This window comes from Schistocerca serialis, chromosome 2 (genome assembly GCF_023864345.2).
Source record: "Schistocerca serialis cubense isolate TAMUIC-IGC-003099 chromosome 2, iqSchSeri2.2, whole genome shotgun sequence".
NCBI classification, from domain to species: domain Eukaryota; kingdom Metazoa; phylum Arthropoda; class Insecta; order Orthoptera; family Acrididae; genus Schistocerca; species Schistocerca serialis.
Window position 1 is genome coordinate 711,994,815 of NC_064639.1, and position 22,104 is coordinate 712,016,918.

The 22,104-nt window shown below is 44.3% G+C and overlaps 1 protein-coding gene across 1 annotated transcript in view; it reads right to left on the minus strand.

Moving 5' to 3' along the window:
- Positions 1-22,104, minus strand: part of LOC126457894 (calpain-9-like) — a 1,049,120-nt gene that overhangs the window by 140,542 nt on the left and 886,474 nt on the right. Inside the window, exon 4 of the mRNA XM_050094564.1 lies at positions 3,093-3,292. Coding sequence (XP_049950521.1) covers positions 3,093-3,292 — 200 coding nt within the window. The remainder of the gene's footprint in view (positions 1-3,092; positions 3,293-22,104) is intronic.

Genomic DNA, 22,104 nt, shown 5'->3' on the forward strand with positions numbered 1-22,104 from the left:
AAGTTTGCACAGAGACAGAAATACTGGTTCCCTGTTGAAAAGTAAGAAAATAGCTGGAAGAGGAGAGCTAGGTCGATGATAAAAGCTAAACCTCGTGTGGGAAACTTAAGAATGAAAGTAGGTTTCGCGTAATGTGTCATTGCCATTAACAGAGCTCGATCAAACTTAGACCGTACACAGAAAGTACTGGTTCAGTATAGCACAGAACGTAACTGACAGAAATATACAATGAGACGACCCTGTTATTCAAAGACAGTAATTACGCTCAAGTACTGTGGACATTACAAACGACTCAATTCCGTTCTTAATAGCGTACATGATACCACGCACGGCAGTGCGTTTTACGCAACGTGCAGTCATGCTGGTCACAAGATTCAAAAGGAGTTCTTGTGGTAGGGTCTTCCACTCCTTCACCTTCGCGATTGACAACTGATGGTTGGTCGGTGGGGCATGCGTCTCCCCAACGCATCCCACATATAGTCAGTCGATGGTGCTCAAGCCGGTGGAATGGATAGGCCAAATTTCCTCTCTATCCTACAGCCCCCCACCAGCGCTGTTGGATACAGCCGTGCGTTGACTTCCATAAAATGATGTCAGGGCAGAAGCCACTCCTCGAAACACGCTATCGGGGATGGAGTACAGTGTCAGGAGAACGTCGACCGGGTCGGGTATTGTACCGTGTTCAAAGATCTAGAGCTAAGTGCGCTCATGCAGCGTTTTATGCCTGCACACGCGCTAACACTTCTACCACCAAAATGATCATGTTCGACAGTGCTGGACGTACCGTCATATGGCGAGAAGTGGCAACACATAAAGCACTGACGAATATTGTCGAACATTAACGATTATTGGTAGAGGTGTTATGGTGCGGGAAGGTATAATGTTGGATGGGTTTGGTGCTCACCAAATGTTTGAGCACGCTACTTTTACCAGTCAGCGACAGTCGTACACTGTACTCCTCCCCCAAGTGCATTCTTTCAGGGATGGTTTCGAAACTTGTCTCATTTTTGTGGAACACTGTGCGCAACGGCATCGAACTGCGAGGGTGGAGGAGTTCTTGGAACGAGACGGTATGCATGTACAATTTGTCAACCGTGCTGGAGGAGGAATAGAACGCCCTATCCCAAGAACTCCACGTCAACCTTGCGACGAGCGTGGGAGCACAACTCAGAGCGTGCGCTGCCATCCGTGCCGATCACACATCTCATTAAGAAGCATGTGCCGCAGTTTTAATGTACAGAGGATCACCTTGAATTGCGATGACTTCGGTGTGATTAATGTCTTTGAATATAAGTGTCATTTCTCTTCGTCTCATTACGTATTTGTTTCAGTTACCTTCTCTGCTGTAGCAGTCCTTTCTACGTACGGTCCTAGTTTGATCGTGCTATGTTATTTCCCAGTCACACATACGAAAGTTTCTTTCGTCCCTAAGTGTACAGCAGTGTACGTCACTGTAGTAAATACACTACTGCCCATTAAAATTGCTACACCACGAAGATGACGTGCTACAGACGCGAAAATAACCGACAGGTAAAAGATGCTGCGATATGCAAATGATTAGCTTTGCAGAGCATTCACACAAGGTTATCGCCGGTGGCGACACCTTCAACGTGCTGACACGAGGAATGTTTCCAACCGATTTCTCATACTCAAACAGCAGTTGGCCGGCGTTGCCTGCTGAAACGTTGTTGTGACGCCTCGTGCAAGGAGGAGAAATGCGTACCATCACGTTTCCGACTTTGATAAAGGTCGGATTGTAGCCTATCGCGATTGCGGTTTATCGTATCGCGACATTGCTGCTCGCGTTGGTCGAGATTCAAATAACTGTTAGCAGAATATGGAGTCGGTGGGTTCAGGAGGGTAATACGGAACGCCATGCCGGATCCCAACGGCCTCGAATCACTAGCAGTCGAGATGACAGGCATCTTATCCGCATGGCTGTAACCGATCGTTACCTGAGTCAACAGATGGGGACGTTTGCAAGACAACAACCATCTGCAGGAACAGTTGTACAACGCTTGCAGCAGCATGGACTACCAGCTCGGAGACCATGGCTGCGGTTACCGTTGACGCTGCATCACAGACAGGAGCGCCTGCGATGGTGTACTCAACGACGAACCTGGGCGCACGAATGACAAAACGTCATTTTTTCGGATGAATCCAGGTTCTGTTTACAGCATCATGATGGTCGCGTCCCTGTTTGGCATCATCGCAGTGAACGCACATTGGAAGCGTGTATTCGTCATCGCCATACTGGCGTATCACCCGGCGTGATGGTATAGGGTGCCATTGGTTATACATCTCGGTCACCTCTTGTTTGCATTGACGGCGCTATGAACAGTGGACGTTAAATTTCAGAAGTGTTACGACCTTGGCTCCACCCTTCATTCTATCCCTGCGAAACGCTACATTTCAGCAGGATAATGCTGGACCGCATGTTGATGGCCCTGTACGATCCTTTCTGGATATAGAAAATGTTCGACTGCTGCCCTGGCCAGCACATTCTCCAGATCTCTCACGAATTGGAAACGTCTGGTCAATGGTGGCCGAGGAACTGGCTCGTCACAATACGCCAGTCACTATTCTTGATGAACTGCGGTATCGTGTTGAAGCTGCATGGGCAGCTGTACTTGTACACGCCATCCAAGCTCTGTTTGACTCAATGCCCAGGTGTATGAAGGCCGTTATTACGGCCAGAGATGGTTGTTCTGGGTACTGATTTCTCAGGATCTATGTACTCAAATGGCGCGAAAATGTAATCACATGGCAGTTCTAGTATAATATATTTGTCCAATGAATACCCTTTTATCAACTGCATTTCTTCTTGGTGAACCAATTTTAATGGCCAGTAGTGTTTTTGGCAGGACTTAATACTGAGCTTATTTTTCTTTGGTTTGAGGTCGAAATATTTCGCTAAAGACTTGGACAGCATGTAGGCACGATATTTCTTGCATCCTGCAACCTTGTGGTGTTGCCCACCAAGAATATTTCCCGCTTTTGGAATAGTAACAGGCTACCACTGAGCAGTGTTGGAGGAGCTGTCTCACGGTGTGAGAGGACTACGGGAGTGCAGTGAGGGGACTTGCACGCACCTGAAGAGGCCGCAGTATCCGCTGGCGGCGTCGAAGCCCTGGTCGTGGGGCGCGACGCGCTGCAGCAGGCGCGGCGTCAGCGACAGCGCCGCCACGGCGGCCAGCAGCGGCGGGTCGCCGCGCTCGCCCGCCTCCACGCGCAGCCGCCCGCCCTCGCCCGCCTCCGCGTCGCTCACGAAGCGCGGCCGCTGGCACATCTCCTGCAACGCACACGCGCAGCGCGCATCAGGCCGCTGCCGCCTGCTCCTGCAGCATCTTCTCTCACTGATAAAGCTGTTAATCACTCACTCACTTTTTGGTTATGTCAATAGTTCACTATCCCATAGAGTAAATATCTCTGGAGTGAGCATTGCTTTCTGCGCATGTTGTCAACATTAACCCAGGATTGTCACGTGTTTTCGGGACTTCGCTGTGCGTTTGTGCTTTCTGCAGCGTTTGAAGTTTATAATATCAAGAGTTTTTGTTGTGTTTCACCGTTTGTTGATAGTGTAATAGCGAGGGTGAGTTACTATTGTTGCTATGGATGCAAAGAAAAATATGTGAAAGGAGGGATAGTAACTTTTCATGGGAACATACCATGTACCTCTAATTAAGAGACACTGTATATGTTTAAAAATTTCGAGACGCCTTATAATTAAGGTTTGATTCTATAGACCTATTTTCCTACGATTTTATGACTATATAACAGAATTACGGCTCGTACAAAAGCTTACAAACAACCGCTTCCTCTCGTAAATTTGCTAGTGGAACAGGAAAGGGAATGGTTAGTTGTTTCAGTAAATACTATCCTCCATGCATTTATCAGTGACTTGTCGATTATTTATATAGATTACTCAGTCTACTATTTATTTAATAAACTGGGAGCAAGTACTTAAAATGCGTTAAATAAATACCTCAAAGTGCCACCAGTAAGAAAAATTGTGCTTTAGGTCGCAAAAACGAGAAAATAAATGCTCAGAAATACAAGAAAAAAGGATGAATTAGCAGGGATATAATAGCTAATGTGTGGCAAATTCGGTGTTTTTCGGACACTTGCAAAAGTACTAGCGTACTGTCAAGTCGTTTTGCAAGACCATCACCGCAAAAATGTACGTCAGGCTCTGTAATGCAATAAAATGCCGTATAATACCGAAAACTACCAAAAATCGAGTGCATCTGAACTGTGACACCTGTCGCAAAGAAGCAGAATGTAATATTCTGCTTGCCCTTAAAAGTTACGTAGCTGGTTTATTCCCGGTATCAAGTGGATACTGTTAAAATGTCTGCGCAACATATATAAATAATCCACGACACGTACGAAAAGAATCCGTCTGTAATAGGGATGTAGTGACATTCTAAATATATAGGGCGCTATACGGACACACACACGACGTCCCGAGATCACGTGACCAGGCCGGCAATGTATGTTGACAACACAATGTCTGTTCTGCGCATGTGAATGCTTACTCCAGAGATATTTACTCTATGCACTATCCCTCCGATAATCTATACGAGGGGCGTTCAGTAAGTAATTCAACACTAACAATGAAGAGCCAAAGAAACTGGTACACCTGCCTAATATCGTGTAGGGCCCCCACGAGCACGCAGAAGTGCCTCAGCACGACGTGGTGTGGACTCGACTAATGTCTGAAGAGAATCGACACCAGGAACCCTGAAAGGCTGTCAGTAAATCCGAAAGAGTTCCAAGGGATGTAAATGTCTTCTGAACAGCATGCTGCAAGGCATCCCAGATATGCTGAGTAACGTTCATGTCCGGGGAGTTTTGTGACCAGCGGGAGTGTTTAAACTCAGAAGAGTGTTCCTGGAGCCACTCTGTAGCACTTCTGGATGTGTAGCTTGTCGCATTGTCCTGCTAGTATTGCCCACGTCCGTCAGAGTTCAAAAAAAAGAATGTTCAAATGTGTGTGAAATCTTATGGGACTTAACTGCTAAGGTCATCAGTCCCTAACCTTACACACCACTTAACCTAAATTATCCTACGGACAAACACACACACCCATGCCCGTGGGAGGATCGAACCTCCGCCGGGACCATCCGCACAGTCCGTAGGAGTGCACAACGGACATAAATGGATGTACATCAGACAGGACGCTTACGTACGAGTCACTTGTCAGAGTCGTATCTAGACGTATCAAGGGTCGCATATCACTCCAACTGCACACGCCCCACACCACTGCAGACCCACCAACAACTTGGACAGTCCCCTGCAGTCATGCAGGGTCCATGGATTCGCGAGATTGTCTGCATAGCCACACACGTCCACTCGCTCCATACACTTTGCAACGGGGCTCGTCCGAACAAAAATAAAAAAAAATGGTTCAAATGCCTCTGAGCACTATGGGACTTAACATCTGAGCACATCAGTCCCCTAGAACTTAGAACTACTTAAACCTAACTAACCTAAGGACATCACAGACATCCATGCCAGAGGCAGGATTCTCGTCCGAACAGGCAATTTGTTTCCAGTCGTCAACAGTCCAATGTCGGGCTTGATGGGCCCAAGCGAGGCGTAAAATTTCGTGTCGTGTGGTCAGCAACGGTACAAGAGTAGGCCTTTGGCTCCAAAAGCCCTTATCGATGATGTTTCGTTGAATGGTTCGCACGCTGACAGTTGTTCATGACCCAGTAATGAAATCTCCACCACTTTGCGGAAGGGTTGCACTTCTGTCACGGTGAACGATTGTCTTTAGTCGTCGTTGGTCCCGTTCTTCCACGATCTTTTTCCGGCCGCAGCGATGTCGGAGATTTGATGTTTTACCGGAGTCCTGATATTCACGGTACACTCGTGAAATGGTCGTACGGGAAAATCAGCACTTTATCGCCACCCCGGAAATGCTGTGTCCCACCGCTCGTGGGCCGACCATAACACCACGTTCAAGCTCACTTACATCTTGATAACCTGCCATTGCAGCAGCAGTAGCCGATCTGACAACTGCGCCAGACACTTGTTGTCTTCCATAGGCGTCGCCCACCGCTCTGCCGTATTCTGCCTGTTTACATATTCCTGTATTTGAATACGCATGCCTATACCAGTTTCTTTCGCTTTTCAGTTTGTTTTCTCGATCAATTTCGATTCAAAAAATGCGGAATCTGTTGTCGGACCTTGTCAAATATTACCGCTTCAATTTCCACAGTTTCTGAAGTCCCGATAAGAGGCGCTGCTACATGTAGCCTTCAAAATGACGTCGGTGAGGAGGTGCGTTCCAAGCAGAGGACTGTCATTAAATTTCTTTTAGCAGAAACCAGAGCACGGTAGATGTTCATTTGTCATCGCAACTGTTTTTCTTCATCCACCGTACAGCACGGATCTCCCACCTTCCAGCCATTTCGCCCAATGAAGAATGCAGTCCATGGAAAGCAGTACGTCGATGACATGAATGTTACAGATCCAGCAAAAGCTTGGCTCCGACGCTGAGTAGTAGAATGGTATTCTGCAGGTACACGGACCCTCCCGGTAAAGTTGCGTTAGGTCGCTGCATTGAACGTAACTTATGTTAAAAAACAGGGTTTTGTATCTACAAGAGTGGGGAATAATATGGTGTATTGGACACCTGAACAAAACCGACGTGCTTTCAGAAAAATGTGGTTACATTACTTATTAAACGCCCCTCGTAAACAGTGTGTTCAGCAGAGTAGCGTTTCACATTCTTACAAGAGATAGTAAAAGAAAACAAGTCTTATAAACATTCACTGATGAATCAAAACATTACGACCAACTCCTTAAAACCGTTGTACTCCACTTTTCGTAACCAAAACACCAACTATTGCCCGTAACAATTGGATTCAACAATTCCTTGTCAGATTTCCCCAGCTCCTTCAGGAGATATCTACAAGATGACTTATCCTTTCTGCTACATTTTCTACAGTAACACTTTCTAAGTGCTGAGTTAACCGACAAAATTACTCCATAACACAATATTGAGTGGAAATACGCAAGTCGATTTGTTTGTTTCCACGACTAGGAATTATACGAAGAGTAAAAGTAGCTGGCCTTAAGTGTTTGAGCAGCTCAGTAACATGCTTATTCAAATTCAAGTTTATACACATAAAAATTTGTAGCATTCTACTTTATTCACTGACTCCTGTTCACGTGCTACGTCAATTGTTGGTATGATTCTATTTGTTTCACACAACTGAATATAGTGTATCACGATGAAAAAGACTGCCTCAGCTGTGTGCTAAATACTTATTTATGATCCAACTACTTTCGTGGCGTTAGAGGCACATATTCAGGGATACACGTTTATTTCATAATTTAGTTCAAGCGATAACCAGTAGATGACCCAACATACTTCGTCTAATTGTGATAAAATTATTCAACCGTCAAGAGGTCGCTAGACCAATTTAAAATACGGTAGAATGCAGGGCACACCATCCCGACGTACAAAAGTTGCTGAATACAATGTGTTTTCTCAAAAATTAGGAAGAATTCATTTTCAGAGAAACACTTAAGAATTATTTGAAAAAACATCGTTAACAATTTATTCTGTTACTTTCTGTCTAATTGTATTCATTGTAAGGCTGGCGTCGTCTATGACTGACTGACGAATGTCAGCTGGAAGGTTATTCAAAGATACAAGGAATAGAATTGGCCCCAAAATTGAACCTTGTCGGACCTCTCTTCGTGACTTCTACCCAGTCTCAAAAATTTTCATTTCTTCCAACATAATTTGAATTATTCTTCACAAGAGGCTTCTAATCAAACTGCGTACCTATTGAGTATCGAATCAGTTGTGCGACTGGATCCGTGATTTCCTGTCAGAACGATCACAGTACGTAGTAACTGACGGAAAGTCATCGAGTAAAGCGGAAGTGATTTATGGCGTTCCTCAAGGAAGTGTTATAGGCCGTCTGCTGTTCGTAATATATAAATGTTTTAGGAGACAATCTGTGGCTGCCCTCTTAGACTGTTTGCAGATTACTGCTCTTATTTACCGTCTAGCAAAGTCACGAGAAGATCAGAACCAACTGCAAAAGACTTAGACACTATATCTGAATGGTGCCAAAATAAGTACCTAGGAATTACAATTACGAGCAACTTAAATTGTAAAGAACACATTGAAAATGTTATGGGGAAGGCGAAACAAAGACTGTGTTTTATTGGCAGAACGCTTAGAAGATGCAATAGATCTTCTAAAGACACTGTCTACACTACGCTTGTTCGTCATCTTCTAGTGAACTGCTGCGCTATTTGTGATTCTTACCAGTGTTGACAAAGACAGAAAAAGTTCAAACAAGGGCAGCCCGTTTTGTATTATCGGGAAATAGGGGACAGAGTGACACGGATACGAGACGCTAGTTGGAATGGGAATCATTAACACAAAGATGTCTTTCGTTGTGGCGAGATTTCCACGAAATTTCAATCAACAACTTTCTCTTCAAAATGTGAAAATATTTTTCTGTCGCGAACCTACATAGGAAGAAATGATCATCATAATAAAATTAAGAGTAATTAGAGCTCGTACAACAAGCTTCACGTGCTCCATTTTTTCCCACGCGCTGTTTTAGTGTGGAACGGTAGAGAAATAGCCTGAAGCCGATTCGAAGGACCTTTTGCCAGGGAGTGAAGTGTGAAACGCAGCGTAGTTGCGTAGATGTGGTGACTTGGGAACAACTTAAGCAATGGTTTCCAGACTAAATCTTTCACTCTACGATGTACTGCGTGGCGCTTTGAAACTTGATGGCAGACTATAACCGTGCACTGCACCAAGATTCGAACCTGTTACCTTGGCTTTAGCGAGAATTGCTGTTACCGAATGAGCAAGTACATTTCAAAGCAGCCCTCGTATAGTGACTCTGCACCAACGATCCTATAGGGAACGCGTCTTTGCTAGAAAGAAGTCAATGAACAGATGGACATCTATGACAACAGCGAAAAATTTAGGGACAAAATGGTCGCTCAGTATAGCTTTAACATTCAGAGAGGAACATCGTCTTGGGGTACATCCGTGTGCGAGGTGGATAGAGAGTTGGAAAATCCGCTTCTGGGGCAAATATCGCTTTTTTCTTACATATATTAAGCCACTGTTGAATGTTAAGATTTATCTGAAATTTTAAGATGAATGAAGTGCTGAAATTCAAAGATTTTAAATTTTTATTGAATTTCAGAAAGAAAATCCAGCAGTCCCAGACAAAGTTTTATCAGTCTTGACAATATTTTAGCTATACAGAAATAGCGAACAGAGTCAATAAAAGTGGAATTTGGAATATATGGTGGATCTGGAGGACCACATTCCGTGTTTATAGTATGTGGCACATTATCATCAGAACTGAGATCGCTCACTTTTATCTGCATAATTCGTTTGCTTCTGTTATACACATTTCTATGTATTTTTCCAGCCATTGCACTCTAAAAAAAGAAAACAACGTGTGTTAAGAATCAACAATATATGCTAGGACTTCGTTGTGGAATGTAATTTATGAAAAGTGTTGTAAAATGGGTTGCTTACAAACAAGCAAACAACCAAGGAATAATAACAAACATGAATGAGGCAAAATAAAGTAATACTATGTAAAGTAGATACCTGTATACAGAAAATATTTCAAACTAGTAAAATCGTAGTTTATAAAGAAAGAGAACCACAGACTGTCGTCACATTTAATAATAAGCAATGTGGTAGTTGCGATTTTATGAATAAAGTTATACACTCCAAATTCCCCTAAGGGAACTAAGTGAAATATAAATTAAGCTGTAACGTAGTCAGGTAACTAAATATGTCAAGTAAAAGAGCTTAAAGAATAAGTTGGATTATCCGTCTGTGAGGCACAATAGTGCGGGTCCAGGAGACAGAAGACAGGTGAATACTTGCTTCTACTTGGAACAGCCGCCTGTGAGGCGGTGTGGAGCGGGATCGGAAGCAAGTTTTGTTGGGTAAATCGGCACGACGATGCGCGTAACCTTCACTGCACTGCGACTAATTAGCAAATGAGACTCTCGTTTTTGGCTAGGGCCGTGGGGCTCCTTTTCAGCGCCTCTAGCGTAACAAACGCAAGCCATATCCGCGTGTCAGACGGATGTTCCGTTCTAATCAAATGAAAGGCTGAGCTATAAAGCCGTGACCTGTTAAGGCTCCATTAACGTGTGTTCTCGGGCGAAGGACAAGTGGATGATGGGAGTCGCAGGATGGCCAGCATATCCTGCCCGCAGTCACCTCCACATCTCCCCCACCCCCCACCCCGCCAGTCACCCATTCCTCACACTTCTCGGTGCCTACAACTATTAATATGTCAAGATTTGAAAGAAGAGCACCTCCCATCGCGTTCTCCATAGGCCCTTACTATCCGAGATGAGTAAAAAATACTACAACAGACATCGAGGGCTCTTCTCGCAACATCTGTATGTGGTGTAAAGAGATGTAAATGTAAATGTCGTGTGACTAGGGCCTCCCGTCGGGTAGACCGTTCGCCGGGTGCAAGTCTTTCGATTTGACGCCACTTCGGCGACTTGCGCAGTGTAAAGAGATGGTGACGGCACATCAGAAAATGACGAGTTATATCACGTCACGTTAGATGTAAAATCTGCGACTAGGTGAAGGAAACAACATTCCCACAAAGAGGTCAATATATTCACTGGGAGCTGAAAATAATAGAAAAAAGTCATTTCAAAGGAGTATGTGACATGATGTGTCTATTGGGGGGTCGGATGATGCTTATGGGATGCGAGGGTTGAACGCAGCTGATGAGCAGGCTGAGGAATAGAGCGGTGACCCCCGAGCAACGCGTACCGCGCACACCCTCGTTAGATACTGCGGCGCGCCGCGGCTGCGACATGAAGCGAATGCTGACGCAGACATAGCCGTGATGGGGCCTGAGACGCAGGAACTGTACAGCCACTAGAGGCTCTGAAACCTGGTCAAAGGACCCTAGAAGGCCAGGGCGATTTCACAAGATTACGTATTTTACATAACTGAAGATACGGGCTTGTGGATAAATTGCAGTTTAAGCATAGAAGCTCTCGCCAGTAAGGGTCTCCACGCTGCAGCTCCTCTGCTCGGTCGCTCGTTCACCTGGCTTTGTCCAGAATTTTGAGAACATGCCAACATTTCATTTTTCAACTGGATGGAGCACCACCACCGCACAAGCATTTCTTAACAGTGCTCTGCCTCTTTCTGATCTCACAATGCGCCTCTGGCATTCAATGTCGGCTGCCAGACTCATTTTGTGAGGGGGATGGTGGAAGACTTTGTCTATATGCCTCCCCTGTAACCAGTAACTCAGTATAACAACACCAGTGAATGCAGTAGTTACAGACATGGGACGAGTTTGACAGTCTTCTTGATGTTAATCGTGCTTCCGGTGTATGGCTTGGTTCAAATGGCTCTGAGCACTATGGGACTTAACATCTGAGGTCATCAGTCCCCTAGACTTAGAACTACTTAAACCTAACTAACCTCTCACACATCCATGCCTAGGGAGGATTCAAACCTGCGACCGTAGCAGCTGCGTGGTTCCAGATTGAAGCGCCTAGAACCGCTCGGCCACGGCGGGCAGCGGATGGCATGTTGAACACATTATATCAAAGATAACTAAAAACTACGATACTAAACGCATGTGTTAAAAGCACGCCAAGGATGTGTAAGAACACGTCGTTCTCGCAGCACAGCTTCTTTTCCCAAGAGAGAGTAAAAGTTGCAAAAAAATGTTCAAATGTGTGTGAAATCTTATGGGACTTAACTGCTAAGGTCATCAGTCCCTAAGCTTATACACTACTTAACGTAAATTATCCTAAGGACAAACACAGACACCCATGCCCGAGGGAGGATTCGAACCCCCGCCGGGACCAGCCGCACAGTCCACGACTGCAGCGCCACAGACCACTCGGCTAATCCTGCGCGGCTAAAAGTTTCACAAGAAAACCTATCAACCTGCTGATGTGGCGGAAAGGCAACAAGCTGAAACGCTGAAAGTTATTCTTGCGAAATAGAGGGGTAGTGAAGACCGCTGATGAGCCCGGAAGAGTAGGCTACATTTGGTAACACTGATCAGGCTTAACGTCATTGCCTCAGAGAAGCAGTAATAGATACCCAGGTTTCTGATCCTTCGCGTTGGAGCCCGTCAGCTACGTAGCCAAGCTTGTGATGCGCTGCTACCGTTCACCAAGATGACTTAGGCCTCCGAGTCTGCTACCTGTCTGCTTCCGACCTCGGGAGTCCTGCCTCAGGCTTGATAAGTCGACCTGATGGTGTTTGGTGCTCCATACACCTGTAGCAGTATTCGGGAAGCACATCAACCGCTGTTGGCCCCAACTATCGCCTGTAAACAGTCATCGGCAATCCCAGCCTTCCTTGGTGTAAAGGCTATGATGTTCGTTGCCACACAGTGCAGAGCTGCTGGGAGATTACCCGAGTACACCACTTCGATATGCACGAGAGTGCTCCGGTAGTACGCAGTCTCGATCCTGGGCAGCAACGCCTGCTGTACGGGCTACGTCAGCCGCCTGCCCGACATGGCCCGGACGCCACAGGGAGACGGCGTCCGACGACTGCTGAGACAGTATCAGCATATTCCGAGGCCGTGCGCTGCATTTCTGGGCTGCGCGCAGGGTCAGAGAAGAACACACGACGGTAAGCTTTACTGTAATAAAGTTCTCGTTCCGCTACTGTTGTATCATTAGCGCCCAGCGCCGACCGGCTTGCTCTACCGCTCTCCATGACCCATCATTCGGTCGACAGTAGCGGTCTCAACACAGCCCTGCGGTCTTGTGTAATCAGATAAATCCTTTTGAAATAGCCTGCATTTCCGGAAAAAATAGCAATTTGATCTTTTCGGAGATTATAAATAAAGAAGAAATACTAGATGTGAAGACATCGAAAAAGATATGATTGTCGGAAGGACAGACTCAGCATACAGGAAAGTCAAAAACAACCTTTGGTGACATTAAAAGCAACGGTGGTAACATTAAGAGTGCAACGGGAATTCCACTGTTAAATGCAGAGGAGAGAGCAGATAGGTGGAAAGAATACATTGAAAGCCTCTATGAGGGTGAAGATTTGTCTGATGTGATAGGAGAAGAAACAGGAGTCGATTTAGAAGAGATAGGGGATCCAGTATTAGAATCGGAATTTAAAAGAGCTTTGGAGGACACGGTCAAATAAGGCAGAAGGGATAGGTAACATTCCATCAGAATTTCTAAAATCATTGGGGGAAGTGGCAACAAAACGACTATTCACGTTGGTGTGTAGAATATATGAGTCTGGCGATATACCATCTGACTTTCGGAAAAGCATCATCCACACAATTCCGAAGACGGCAAGAGCTGACAAGTGCGAGAATTGTCGCACAATCAGCTTAACAGCTCATGCATCGAAGCTGCTTACAAGAATAGTATACAGAAGAATGAAAAAGAAAATTGAGAATGCGCTAGGTGACGTTCAGTTTGGCTTTAGGAAAAGTAAAGGGACGAGAGAGGCAATTCTGACGTTACGGCTAATAATGGAAGCAAGGCTAAAGAAAAATCAAGACACTTTCATAGGATCTGTCGACCTGGAAAAAGCATACGACAATATAAAATGGTGCAAGCCGTTCGAGATTCTGAAAAAAGTAGGGGTAAGCTATAGGGAGAGACGGGTAATATACAATATGTACAACAACCAAGAGGGAATAATAAGAGCGGACGATCAAGAACGAAGTGCTCGTATTAAGACGGGTGTAAGACAAGGCTGTAGCCTTTCGCCCCTACTCTTCAATCTGTACATCGAGGAAGCAATGATGGAAATAAAAGAAAGGTTCAGGAGTGGAATTAAAATACAAGGTGGAAGGATATCAATGATACGATTCGCTGATGACATTGCTATCCTGAGTGAAAGTGAAGAAGAATTAAATGATCTGCTGAACGGAATGAACAGTCTAATGAGTACACAGAATGGTTTGAGAGTAAATCGGAGAAAGACGAAGGTAATGAGAAGTAGTAGAAATGAGAATAGCGAGAAACTTAACATCAGGATTGATGGTCACGAAGTCAATGAAGTTAAGGAATTATGCTACCTAGGCAGTAAAATAACCAATGACGGACGGAGCAAGGGGGACATCAAAAGCAGTCTCGCTATGGCAAAAAAGGCATTTCTGGCCAAGAAAAGTCTACTAATATCAAATACCGGCCTTAATTTGAGGAAGAAATTTCTGAGGATGTACGTCTGGAGTACAGCATTGAATGGTAGTGAAACATGGACTGTGGGAAAACCGGAACAGAAGAGAATCGAAGCATTTGAGATGTGGTGCTATAGACGAATGTTGAAAATTAGGTGGACTGATAAAGTAAGGAATGAGGAGGTTCTACGCAGAATCGGAGAGGAAAGGAATATGTGGAAAACACTGATAAGGAGAAGGGACAGGATGTTTTTTAGACTGATGACAAAAAATAAATAAATAAATAAATACTAGCTATACCCGGCGAACTTTGTTCCGCCTCTGAAAATCTTTATATGTTATAGCTGACCCGGCAAACGTTGTTTTGCCATATAAATTATCTCTAGTCTATAAGAATAACGTATACGTGTAACACAATGTATACGTGTAACACAATAGCCGTTGCTGGCGGGAGCTCGTGACACAAACAATGATAATGGCCGAAAACAGTGTAGGGAGTGAGAAAAGGCTTAGGGGGAAGTCCGGCAGTATTGGCCTCTATTAGTTCTAGCGTTTCTACGGTAGATCGCGCGGATTTAACAATTGCAGCCAATACACGGCTCGTCCATGAGCATACAAACATGGCGGCAATTTCGTGTCGAAACGCGTCCGCTAGAATTATGAATAAGGCCGAGCGCACACGCATCGATTCTTATCGTACGTAAATATATTGTACGATTAAATTATTTTAGAGGAACAAAGGAGAGCATAGGAACTGCTTTGTTCCACTATAAGAATTTCATCGCACGATATATTTCCGTACGATAAAAATCGATGCGTCTGTGCTAGGCCTAAATGTCGGTTTGGTGAATGACGCGTGCTACCTAGTTTAAATTCTCGGTCTAGTTACGCCGATTCAAAGAAAAATATTCGAGTCGTTGCTTCAGAATCGATCGAGCCGTTGATCAAATGATAATTTATCAGTTATCGACCGGGGTTGAAAATTATAAAATTACTAAAATCACAATTAAAAAATAGGGGTTGGTGGTAGAAGGGTGGAAATTTATGGTTGCGTGTATTTTTTAATGCCACATCATAAAAAAATAAAAATAAAAAGTTCTGTCCAAAAAATAAGAAAAATGTTTTGGGGCGGACCACCCATATCACTTAGGGCTATGAAAAATAGACTACGACCGAATCTCAGACGTACCGAATATATATGTAAAATTTCATCAGACTCGATCGATCCGTTGATCAAGTGATAATTGCTCAATTATCGACCGGGGTTGAAAACTGTTACTAAAATCGCTATTAAAAAATAGGGGTTGGTGGTGGAAGGGTGAAATTCAGGGTTGTGTGTATTTTTAATGCCACATCATAAAAAATAAAAAGTTCTGTCCAAAAAATAAGAAAAAATTTTTGGTATGGACCACCCTTATTACTTAGGGGTATAAAAATAGATTACGACGGATTCTCAGACCTACCGAATAGACATGTCAAATTTCATCAGAATCGATCGAGCCGATTCGGAGTATGGCAACTAACACTGTGACATGAGAATTTTATATATAAGGATTTAACTACATTATGTAAATATGAGATGCACAACCTTACTACAAGTTTCATTATGCAAGAGCTCATTTGAAATACTCATATAAAAGATTCTAATGCATTCAAGAGCAGGTATCAGTATAATTTCATTTGACAACACTGTGTGTCAATGGTCCCATTACAGTCCAGCGCACTCCTAAAGTAATAGAGTACTACCTCTATAATTTATACTGTTTCACGACTGTTCCATTTGAATCTTAAGTTAATGACATTTGAGTATAATAATCAGGGTGTGCCAAAGATCATAACATTATCGAAGTAACGGAAATTCAAGCTTGCAAATGGTTAAATGGGCCCAGCAATTACGCCAGAAGCCTTAATCCACAGAACAACCTTACACATGAGCTGTGGACCGCACATCATTATGAAATATTTGAAGCATATCAGAAATGAGTTCTATGTGAATGTTACAGCGCCTGAAAATAGAGACCCTACATAATGCCGTAGTGCAAACATGACTTAAATTCGCAATCAGCTCAATGGCGTGCAGAAGGTCCATATCCTTGTCTTTCAGAGTGACAGTTGATGCCTAGGACGTCAAGAGTGGTTCAGTGGCATAGTGAATCTTCAAGAGAATAAAAAATAAAGATTCGTTATAAAAATTTCAGTAGGTCTACCCTGAACAATGTGCTAATCATAAGGTCATACAGCAGTGACTGTATGCTGCGTTGTTGTGTTTGTAGACTTTGCATAGATAAAATAGGCCACCTTTCATTATGTCCTCGTCCCATGCCAAGCAATACTATCAAATAATCTTTGTATTACGATATAATTTGCTGTAAACAAGCAGTATAACGTGCAGCAGATGTGTGAACTTCTAGTTGTCAAGCAGATACAATAACTGTAAGAACATGTGCAAAACATACTATTCTACGGCATTAGCTTTTAAATTTCAAGATTTATAGTTTTATTTTTCTGACTGCAGTGAGAACATAAAAAGGCGACTGCGAGCGCAATGAGCCAGAACAACACAACATCACACATCACACTCAAAACATACGTAAATTCTCTACGCGCGTATTTCTGGTCGTGAAAAAAGTGGTTAGTGTAGTGACTTCATTATTGAAATCGTATCCCACACAGTTGGAGGGTTTCCAATCGAGATAAAGAGCCTGTTGAAAGCCGTTACCGGGTGAAGATACAGTTCCGTCGGTCTTTAACCACTACATCTACTTGGAATTGGAAGGTACAGTAATGCGGGAAAACAGTAAGCCAGATACAGAGAAAAATATACCAAAACAAATGGTTGAAACTTTTAGATGCACTAGATACGCAGAAATGATTCAGCAGTTATTCGAAGGAATATAGGATGACAACAATATTTTCGGAAGACTGATACTTGAAAAAAAAAGTTCAATAAAAGAAATTTGTCTCTAACATCGAGAAGGCAACAGATTTAGATAGACGAAGGGAACACGAAACATCGGACGGGATTCGCACTCGTTGCGGCTTCGGAAGTAGTGCTCTTAAAACAGACTTAGTTATTCTAAAATAGCGATGTTTAATACTAGAAGAATGCAACAACGTACTGCGTACACTGCTGAACCAGACATTAACACCACTGCCCATCACACCTGGTGGCGTAGCGTACACGAGACGCGGTAAGGACAACACATGAGCGGAGTGCAGGAGTGTGGGAAATTGTAATAGCGGACAGCTAATTGGGAACTCAGTTGAGATAAGTGACTTTGACACTGGACAGGTTTCTATGATCCTCACTTTTTGTTCTCGTATCCATCGTGCACGTATCCCTCACTCATTATCATATTTTTCCTTGTGTCGAATGTATCCATCATACACAGTCATGTGAGCATCTCTGGCATATGTCCTGCCACTTTGGAGCATGCAGATTTGAAAGTGAACACTTTCGTGTGAGGTTGTCCTTGACCCTCTACTACCTGGCGGCGATGGAAGCCGAGTGTGTGGTAATTTTGGCCTTCATGATCATGGCCTGTTTTTAATAGAAGTTTCGTTTCCATCCGCAGGAAAGCCACTTAATGGCTCTTTTGCATACCATCATTTGGTTAAAATTTTGTTTCCCTCTTTTGAAGATCTCTGGAAGTTTTACCGGTTAACACTCAACTTGTGAGTACCTCTATGCATCGTGTGTGTGTGTGTGTGTGTGTGTGTGTGTGTGCGTGCGTGCGCGCCAGCAAGTAAGGAACTGTTGAACACTTAAGCTGGGTCATAAAATCCCACTGACTCTTGCTACTAGTAGAGTTTATTTATTCTTTTATTACTGCCTTTGTAAACCTGCTCCGGAGAGCCTACAGCAGATCATGAAAACGGAATGCGGTGTGTTTACTGTTTCCAATAAACTTATGTCGTTGATTTCAGAGAGCGTCACTATCTGTTTATGTGCTTTTTATGTTTAGTATATTACTGAGCATACACAGACTGCCTTCACGTAGTGTATCACACTTTAATCTAGCTACAGTACTACCTCAGCAAAACTGTATGTTAATAGGTGTCCTTATTAGAGGATCCTAAATGACATGTAGCACTATACTGAGGTCAGAACATTCCATGGCTCGGACACTGGGCATGGAAGACAAATACCCCACGATGGCGTGAAAATACATGAGACCTAAATAAACTTAAATTAGAGATGCTGTAGGCAAAAATGTGTGAAAAGTTGTTATATTAACTAAATAATTACGTGTTATTTATTCTGTCTGTGTGAACATGCAACACATACGAAGGGAGCGACTTAACAAATCGCGAGCATGAAGCGCGCAATTGAACTTCAGTTGCCGTTGGCGATTCAATAACCTAATCCCCATGTCGGGTGTCAGAAGTTCAGAACATTGTAATACCACATGCTGCTTTAACCCACATCGTCACCTACGTCAATATATATAGTCTGCAGTCCACTGCGAAGTGCATGCTGGATGGTATTTAGCATGCGGCGACGTGTTATGATTCCTTCCCGTTCCCGTAGTGTAAAGGTGCGTGAGAAGAATGGCTGGTCAGATGATTCTGTCCGCGTTGCGATTAGCGCAGTCAGTTTTAATGTCCCTGCGGAAGTCATACGTAGGGAGTTGAAGAACATCTCTGGATTCTTCACACAGTTCTGGTACTCGAAATTTCGTAACTTGGCTTTTACAGGATAATTGGCGTCTACGTTCAAGCCGTCGATCTATGATCTAAGAGTAGCGGACTAGTAATAAAAACTTCCTGCGTTCTAGATTCTAACCCACTGCTTAAGCTATTAATAAAACTCATCAGCAATGGAGATCAAAGACTTTCTGAGTAAGTAGTCAAACATCGTTCTGCCAACGGCATTGTCAAAGACGACGGAGAAGCGAGAGAGATTCAAGGCAATCTCTTACCTTTGGGGAGTAAAATAGGCCCCGAAAGGCGGAAGAAGTAGCAATGATCAACGGCACAGGGCAACAGAAGACACACGATGTGAATTCACAGGAGAAGTATCGCGATGATCTCTCAAACTGGCGAAAGATTCCGGAAAAGGCGCCCTCTCGGATCTCTGACACCTGACTGCCAAGAGGGAGGTGATAATGAGAAAAAGATTGAATGATAATCAACGAAAGGGTAACAGTCTACAAGCTGAAGCATGGAACGTCAGACGTCTGTGGCAGGGCAGCTAGAAAATATGAAAGGGGAACTGCAAACGATCAGTCTAGATAATCCTTTTAGAGGACAATCTGAATAACCGAAACAATGGATGGCATGTATACGAGATTATGGCAGAAAGTAAGAAAATGTGTCCCCAGTGCGTAGTTAATACTTGGGCCTTCAATAGATATGCGATACTAAGGCAGCGTCTAACCTCCACAGAATTGTCTCACTGACGCAAGAAGTGACTTAGGAATGCTCCTATTCTGGATGTGAAGCGCAAGATACGAAGAAACCATCAGAACTTTTGCAACTCTCGTTAAACTGCCAACGCGATGAAAGTTAACAGCTTACCGAAGGTAATATACGCAGCCCTATTTCCTCAGATGCTACTTCCCTTACACTTTACGCTCAGGTAAATTTAAATATTATCTATCTTTTAGGAGCTGAATGTATATTGCTCCAATAGATTCACTTACGAAAAGCTGGATGGTATTCTTATATATGCGATAAACAATTTTATGAAATGACTCATCAGCTATTTGTCCTGTGTGTGTGTGTGTGTGTGTGTGTGTGTGTGTGTGTGTGAGTGAGTGAGTGTGTGTATTTGTTTTTTGGTGGTTGTGAGGGGGGCGGATGATTAGGTAGGTGGGTTGGTGGATAGATTAGTATGTGGATTAGGGGCGCGCAACGACGAGGTTATCAGTGCGTATCCTTACAATTCGTGCAGGATGGACAGAAGGACATTGCTGAACACCGAGGGAAAATTGAGAAAGTTTACTGATGTGGCGCGCCTATTGGGGAGCTCCGGCGGCCAAATGTCTGCCGGCTACACAGTTCAAATGCCTGCGATTCCATCCGAACCGCAGCAGGTGCCAGATGTCGGCGAGAAGACATCAAAGGGCGACTCCGGCTGCCGCGCCAAAATCTAAATCGCCAGGCACAGCCAGCATCGGCGAGGGCCGATCAAGGCTGTGCTGTGCTTCCGCGATGCAAGCAGGCAGCCAGTCAGGAAGAAGCAGTACTGGGTGTAGCGAGAAGCTAAGGTGGCGCCGTGGCAGCCGAAGGCAGTAACATCGCCTGTCCGGAGCCGATCAACTTCGTCACAGCTGCCGCCGCGCCGCTGTTGCCGTCCAGTCCGCCGTCGATCGTCGCTCTACAGAGATTGCGCGATCCCGGGGCCCGCACTCTAACAGCTGGGCGCGTCTGGAATTTGTCACCGTTTCGGTGACTGTAGATATCAACAGTAACTCTTTCGTTGCTCGTGCTCTGCACCGACTTTGTGTTCAAGACTTGTGCGCTCCGTAGTGTCTTGTCGGAACTTTAAATTTTGTTCTACCAGTGATATCGTCCAGCAGGGGACTCATTTGTTTTCCAGTTATTGACATTTTGCAAAATATTCTTGTCATAGTAAATCTTTCGAAGATTATTTAGTTTATTTGGTGTCAACTGATTGGTTATGAAAGCATTTTTGTGTTGTTAATATTTAGCTAGAAGCTAACAACTGTGCGCATACAGTATACACTGAAGAGCCAAATAAACTGGTATACCTGCGTAATATCGTGTAGGGCCCCCGCGAGCACTCACAACTGCCGCAACACGACGTGGCATGGACTCGACTAATGTCCGAAGTGATGCTGGAGGGAACTGACTCCATGAACTCTGTAGGGCTCTTCATAAATCTGTGACAGTACGAGGGCGTGCAGATCTCTTCTGAACAGCACGTTGCAAGACATTCCAGATATGCTCAATAATATTCATGTCTGAGGAGTTTGGTGGCCATCGGAAGTGCTTAAATTCGGAACTTGCTGGAATTGCCAACGTCAGACAGAATGCACAATGGACATGAATGGATGCAGGTGATCAGACAGGATTCTTACGTCCCAAATCACTGGAGGCGTCCCAAATCACTGGAACTACACACGCCCCACACGATTACAGAGCCTTCACAAGCTTGAACAGTCCCCTGCTGACATGGAGAGCCCATGGATTCATGAGGTTGTCTCCATATCCACACACATCCATCCGCTCCATACAATTTGAAACGAGACTCATCTGACCACGCAACGTGTTTCCTGTCATCAACAGACCGATGTCGATGTTCGCGGTCTCGGGCGAGTCGTACAGCTTTGTGTCGTGCAGTCATCAAGGGTACACGAGTGGGCCTTCGGTTCCGAAAGCCCATATCGATGATGTTTCGCTGAATGGTTCAGACGCTGACAGTTTTTCATGGCCGAGCATTGAAATCTGCAGCAATTGCGGAAGGGTTACACTTCTGTGGCGTTGAAAGATCCTCTACAGTCGTCGTTGGTCCCGCTCTTGCAAGATCTTTTTCCGGCCGCAGAAATGTCGGCGATTTGACGTTTAACCGGATTGCTGATATTCACGGTGCACTGGTGAAATGGTCGAACGGGAAAATCCCCACCTCATCGCTACCTCGACTCCTGTGTCTCATCGCTCGTGCGCCGACTGTAACACCGCGTTCAGACTCACATCTTGGTACCCTGCCATTTTAGCAGCAGTAATCGATCTAACAACTGTGCCATACACTTGTCTTATGTAGTCGTTGCCGACCGCATCGCCGTATTCGACCTGTTTACATATCTCTGTATTTGAATACGCATGCCTATACCAGTTTCTTTGGCGGTGCAGTATAATCGCGTGGGTAAATATTTTTACAGTTCTGGTTCCGTGTATCGTTTTTGTCGGACATAATAGTTACAGTATTTGAAATGGATTAGCTAGTATTTTGTGTTAAGAG